The 6,851-nt window shown below is 44.2% G+C and overlaps 1 protein-coding gene across 1 annotated transcript in view; it reads left to right on the top strand.

Moving 5' to 3' along the window:
• The window catches only part of LOC103925539 (probable G-protein coupled receptor 83), a 5,614-nt gene extending 1,702 nt beyond the window's left edge, over window positions 1-3,912 (top strand). Inside the window, exons 2-4 of the mRNA XM_009334268.1 lie at window positions 310-435; window positions 2,602-2,735; window positions 3,261-3,912. Of these exons, the coding sequence (XP_009332543.1) occupies window positions 310-435; window positions 2,602-2,735; window positions 3,261-3,885 (885 nt within the window). The 3' untranslated portion in view covers window positions 3,886-3,912. The remainder of the gene's footprint in view (window positions 1-309; window positions 436-2,601; window positions 2,736-3,260) is intronic.
• Window positions 3,913-6,851: the final 2,939 nt, after the last annotated feature.

Raw genomic sequence — 6,851 nt, 5'->3', positions numbered from 1 at the left:
GAGTTGAGCGAAGATTTTTTTTACCTTTTCCAGAAGGACCATGTTACATGTACACATGCACACCCAAACACACATATACAGAGCACTACTCAGGCGGATTTGTTTGTGCAGTATAATAAATCTCACCTCTGTTTCAAAGCCTCTTGCATAGTCACTGTTTCCCCAGAAAAACTGAGTATAATGCATCTACAAAGCATAAGGAAACTATGCTTATTATTATTCCTTATTCCTTACCATACTCTGAGGAAGCCTATTTGCTACTCTTCAGATAATGCACACTGTTTTAATCCAATTTTGCCTGTTCTTCAGGTGCGGTTTGTAAGCAGTACCTGGGTTTTTGGAAAGCTGATGTGTCACATAAGCCGGTTTGTTCAATACTGCTCCGTTCATGTGTCTGTGCTGACCCTTGCTGCCATCGCTCTGGATCGGCATCAGGTATGCAATATACATCACCCCTATGTTTGCTAGAAAATAAGGTGCTAAATACATAGGTTTTCCCCCTTCAAATCCCAGTACCTGGAAACCTGTATTGTCTTGGGAATCAAGGAATGGAAGGGAAAACTCTAGCTTTCATGGCAGTGGACAAAAAAACCCACATTTTTTTGCAGCGAGGGTGGTCAAACACTGGAACAGGCTGCCCAGAGAGGTTGTGGAGTCTCTGTCCTTGGAGATATTCAAACCCCAACCAGAAACAGTCCTGGGCAGCCTGCTCTAGCTGGCCCTGCTTTGCACAGGGAGCTGGACTAGGTGGTCTCCAGGGGTCCCTGCCCACCTCAGCCACTCTGTGGAGTACAGCCCTGAAAGCATGGCGGAAATATATTCTGAAGTTCAATTCAAACACCAGCAAGGCAATGCATTTTCTCAGCATTTATTTATGAAGAGTCTTACAATTTTCAGGCTTGCCCCGTTATTTTGGGATGCCTAAGACTGGAAGTAGTGAGAACTGTGTTAGCACTTTCAGTTCAAGTTGAGAACCCCCTGCCCTGATACTTTTTTGGTGAATACCAACCAGGAAAATCTTACAGCTCAAGCAATAAGTGCAAACAGAAGGGTTTTCTTAAAGTATAATACGGTTTGTAATTTTGCTTAAGCTGATAAATACTGTGCACTGGCAGAGCAGATCCTACGAGGTGCGCTCTCAGGCAGACTGTGTATTTTTCTTGCAGTGCTGGTTGTTACTGAAAAGCAATTTCACATGATAAATGACATGGCTAGATGAAGTTCAAAACAATAACGGATTCCACTCTGATCGTCTGGGATGTGCTCCATCTGGTGTCAGAATATTACAGTGACTGCCAGAGTATAGATCATCCATTTCTGTCTTTTTTACCACAAAAAGTTTGGTAGTCTGCCCATTCTATGTGCAACTGGCTGCCTCTTGGCAGCTCCTGAAAGCAAAACATTCTGATAATGATTCATTTTAATCAGTAGATTCTGGGCTGATTGCAAAGTATGGCTAGGTTTGAAGAAGTGTTTCTTTAATTAAGGGCAAACACAATACTGTTTTTAAATTCAGTAGGTTACTCAGAACTGGAATTAGCTAGTATGGCTCAAGGAGATAAAAATAGAAATAAGGAGATGTCACTGAGCAAAGAGAAATCAACACTTGACTCTATAAACATTGCTAGTCCTGAGAGGTACCAGAGCAGACAGATGCTCCAGGGGAGTTGTAGAAGCTCGATTAAGTAGATATTTATAATTAGACTAAAAAAGACATGCATAAAATACCAAAGGCTTCATCAGCCAAGAGATCATTTGGATGACACGATAGGTGTTTTTTGAATTATTGTTTCATCGCCCAATATAATCATCCATAATGCATGTAGCTCAACAGATATCTGACCATCATGATCTCTGAAGCCAAGCTGGTGGATGACACTGAGCCCGTGTCTCTGCTCAGGGCACTGGGTCAACAGTAACACTTAACACTTGTACAACTCTTTCTTTGCATTTTCCAGCCCTTATACTCTCTGAAGTCCTGTAAAATGGGTCTCTCCTTTCTGCCTTTTAACACTGGAAGGATGCAGAGCTGCTGCAGCGCTTCAAACTGCAACGTGAGGCTGAAAGAGCGACCAAGACATTGTCAGATAAAATAGTCCTCCTTAGCAGCAAACACACCTGGACTACACCACGCTGTAGCCAGTACTGCACAGGGTAAACTCTGAATATAAAAGAGATCAGCCTTCAAGTTTGTTAGTGCTATGTTGGCCAAAGATTACATTCAACCATGGTTCTCAAGCATCTTGTCACTTTGTCTTGCAAGTCCACCAAATGCCAAATGCTGTGAGCACCGTGGCTGCCATCTGTATTGGAGACCTTGTCTGTAGTAATTAGGAGCCTTTTTGCATTCCCTATAGCACAAGCCAGAACAGCCTCTTGGCTTTCAACTTGTGCCACACTTAACGTCCATGCTGAGTGTTCCTTGCTGTCCTGGAAAGCACACACGCTGTTTGCTTCTTACTCGGTGATCAGCGTGAAATACTTGCTTGCTCCTGGACATGGATAAAGCAAAGATGTATTCTTTTTTTTTTTTGAAAGCTTGCAGCTCATTTTTATCAATGGAGGACGCTGTAAATCCTCAGGATTGGTTGTTCTCTGCAGGTTATCATGCACCCTCTCAAGCCACGCATGTCCATGGTGAAAGGAGGGATTTGCATCATTATCATCTGGGTTATGGCCAGCTGCTTCTCACTGCCTCATGCCATTTATCAGACTTTGACAAGATTTTATATCGGGTAAGAAATTTACACAGTGTTTTTTTATATGACATATGCAGCTTAATCGAAGTCCCACAGATTCTAAGGCACACATCTCTCCATCTCTGTTATTAAAAAAGAAAGTATGGTGAAACAGAGAAGTCTTCCTTCTCTTTGACAAGGTGGTGTGTTTCTCACAAAAGGACAATGAAAATCAATGGAATTGCTTTCAGGCTTGCTTGTTAGTTGATTTTGGCTCAGAGACTCAGCCCTGTAATTTGAGGCAGGCACAGAAGAGAGGTGCTCTTCATCATTAGAGAGCACAGATGTCAATATGGATTATTTTTTTCTTTTCCTGGGGATGTGTTTAAAATATTTCACTGGGGGAAAGGTCAAACTTAAAGCAAAATTTTCCATTGAAAGTGGCACTTGCCCATGTTACTGAATGACTTCTGCTATCTGTACCTTTACTGAAACTTGTAAGAACGTCCGAGATGTTTGTCCTCCAGGTGTTGTGTGCATCTGGTAGTGGAATTGACAGTTCTTTCTCTCTTCGATCTTCAGGAACAGAACAATACGAATGGTCTGCCTCCCCAGCTTCCCTCCTCCTGCTGATCTTTTCTGGAAGTATTTGGACTTGACTACTTTTGTTCTCTTGTATGTCTTGCCCTTGCTTGTGATCTCCATCACATATACCATGGTGGCCAAGAAGCTCTGGCTGAGAAATGCCATCGGGGACCTCACCATGGAGCAATACTATGCCCATCAACGGAAAAAGAAGATGACGCTGAAGATGCTGATGGTGGTGGTGATTGTGTTTGCAGTATGCTGGTTCCCCCTGAACTGCTACGTGGTGTTGATCTCCTGTAGGGCCATCCACAGTAGCAATGCTCTGTACTTTGCTTTTCACTGGTTTGCTATGAGCAGCACTTGCTACAACCCCTTCATTTACTGTTGGCTGAATGAGAGCTTCAGATCTGAGTTGAAGTCCTTGCTGTGTGTGTACCGGCGAAGGAGCGCAGCACAGAGTCATGCTCTGCAGTCCATCTCCCCGCCTTTCAGGCATGCCTGGGTTGAGAACTGCCATTATAAAAGAGGCAGTGCCTGCCAGAAGGCAAAGGCATCCTCCCAGAGGAACTCCGCAAAGACAGACATATCCAGTGTTCAGCCAATTGTGGCAGAAAGCTAAATGTTTAATTTGATGGCCAGGCAGCATCATGTTGTAATTGCAGAATCGCAGGAAAAATTGAGTTGGAAAGGACTGCTAGAGACCATGTAGTCCAACCTTCTGCCCAAAGTAAGCTGACTTCAACGTTTGATTGGGTTGTTCAGGACCTGATCCAGTCAGGTTTTCAAAAATCTCTGGGGATGGACTGCCCACATGTGGGCTCCAGAACGAGGGGTGTTGAGTGAATTTTTCATCGGAACAGTCAGCAAAAATTAAGAGAATTCTTTAACAGCACACAAAAACTTTCACAGCCTAAGTAAATAAGGGAATCTACGCTGATTATACACACACCAACTGATGCACACTGTTTTAAAGTAGATGGCTGTTTATGCGTACAGAAACACTGTATTGATTCCTTCTTTTTATTTGTTTGTAATTTGTTCAAGATGGGTAACATCTATAGCCATTCTCATATTTATACCCAGCACATCTCAGCCGCTTACTCTGCTGCCACAGAAATGCTGCAGATTTGCCCGTCCGCCTCACTGTGACCCAGGCGTGTTCCTTGCAGCACCGCAGATGGCCGTGCCTGCCGGTGGAGGGGGAAACGTCTCAAAAATCACAACGGGAACACAGCTTAGAAGCAGAACAGCAAAAACTCACTCCATTTTTTGCAGGTGTTCTTCTTTCAGTGGCTTGTTTTGTTCTGTAAGGATTACTAGTAGTCACCTTAAAACACCGATTATACTGCAATCTGTGGCCAAGAAAGAAATGATGCAAGTGAGCTTATTCTCAAGCACTAGCTAGCTGAGGAACCAACCCTTTCTTAAAACATATACCACCTGTCATTTTGCTAAGGACTAAACTAGTGCCCACTCACCAAACACCACCAGCCACCCAATAAATAGAAATGGTTCCAGAGGAATTTTTCATTTTTGCACTTTCTACCATGTTTCTTTTTTGATGTATTTCTATTATCTACATAGGAGATACCAAATTGGAAGTCAAATGTTGACAGTCAAAATCATTTTATGGAGCTTGTACCAGTGGAGACACCAGTTTGAGTCTAATAGTGTGACATTCATGTCCACTGGTCCCAGCAAGTTAAGCTGGCTGACTTCAGGGCAGCTCCCCAGGCTGGATGACAGCGGCTCGTTGAGTACATTTGGAGGGGGCCCTCTGGGACTGCGGACTTCAGAGACCAAACTCACTCCCTCCCTCACCTTCCAAATCAGGGGTGGTCAGTTGGCAGGCCAGGGATGGGAACTGGGCTATGACCAGTTTCTCTAGCACTGGGAGCGCAGGCTCACTGTAGGCAAGCAAACTGGGGGTATCGCTCCATGTGCAAGGGAGGGTGGACAGCAGACTCATGTAAGGGCTGTAAGGTCCACACAAATACGCTGCACAGATACAGCTCTTTACCTATTCCATGGAAAACATCATGGTTAAGAACAAAACCAGTATGCAAGCACTCAGAGGTGGTGAAGTCTGAATTGCCTTGCCAGTCTGTATATAGAGACAAGAGGGGTGCTGGCCAGTAGGTACCTGTTCTGCTGATACATGTAGGGCTTCATTATAGTCTCTAGGCTTTCCCTCAAGAATGTCTCACATCATTATATTTCCTAAGAGTACTGTATATTGCCATGTTTTAACATTGTTAATTGACATTTCTTTAGGGAAAAGTCTAAATTATTTTCAGTTTCAATAATGTTTTATTTTTTACCCGCCCTCAAGAACTGTGTCCTTCGTGGCTTCATTGTCAGACTGGCAGCCCTTCCCTGGCGTGTCAGCCTGTCTGTGTCCTGGAGTTAACCCACCGGGCAGCAGCGATAACTGCTTGGCAACTGTCGAACAGGGCACCCTGCTTTGCATGAGGTGGAACCTGCATTGTAACTCTAAGTGGTGGGAACAGATCTGCATTTTTTAAAACCAAAAGGCAGGAGACAGGAAAAGTTGGCACTAGCTAAAAGGGTTCATTTGTAAACCTTTATACACTCCCCCGCTCAATAAAACTGAGCATCTGATAATGTGCCACAGCAATTGCCTCAAATACTGATACTTGCCTTCCTGCTGCTCTTGGTGGTGATCGAGTGCTTTCAGCAGCGTTTATCCTGGTTTGTGCAGTGGCTCTCCATACGTAACGAAATAGCTGAGATTCCTCGGCGTGTGGGCAAGCGGGCCTGCGCTGCCTGGACAGCCGGTGCAGGCAGCTGCTGGTCTGACGGGTCACGGTGGGAGCCAGCCCCGGCATTTCAGAGCTGGATTTGGATCAGCAGTGAGAAATATCAAGTGGGAGCATGTGGCCAGCTTCAAACTAATGGCTGTGAAAATTCACCAGTTGCATTTTTCTCTTCCTCGTAAAGAATAGCCAGTTTCCTTATTTGTGTCCATTCAGTGCCGGCTTGGCCTTTGTGATTGCGAAGGATTTAGCCTCAAAAGACAGTGAAAGGAAAATTAAGTTTCAGCCTTCCTATACAAAATAATACTAATTACACTTCTACAGCTTGGCATTTCCACTGAAGACTGGCAGTTTGCTACAGTTGCAAATCTGAGTGAAAGACTGTTTAAATTTGGAAATCAAGATGCTTTGATAGATACAAAAATGTGTGACCTGAGAATGTATTTGCATCTAAAAAAGAAACTGTGAAGCTGGGGAAAGAGAAGTGTAACGCAAGTCTTGCTTCTTCCTAAGATAATTGCGGGAAGGGGAGAGGACAGAAGCACCCCAGACAAAGAACAGAGACCTCACATGGCTTGAGATACTGCAAAACACACCGGCATTTCCAACGCTGGTGCTTCAAGTAAATGCTCCCCTCTTACAAACGGTGATCGCTCGTCCCTACCGCACGTCTGCAGGAATTACTCCGCAGAAGGATGCGCTTAGGGGAGGAAACAGAATTAGAAAAATCTCTTCAGAGAACAAGCACCCAAGACTCAGATGTCTTCTCTGATTCACCTACAAGAAATGTGTTTAACAGACTTTCTCC

Source organism: Pygoscelis adeliae, unplaced genomic scaffold, assembly GCF_000699105.1.
Source record: "Pygoscelis adeliae isolate BGI_AS28 unplaced genomic scaffold, ASM69910v1 Scaffold191, whole genome shotgun sequence".
In the NCBI taxonomy this organism is placed as follows: domain Eukaryota; kingdom Metazoa; phylum Chordata; class Aves; order Sphenisciformes; family Spheniscidae; genus Pygoscelis; species Pygoscelis adeliae.
Note: the sequence above shows the minus strand (reverse complement) of the source record. Positions and strands in the feature narration are given on the sequence as shown.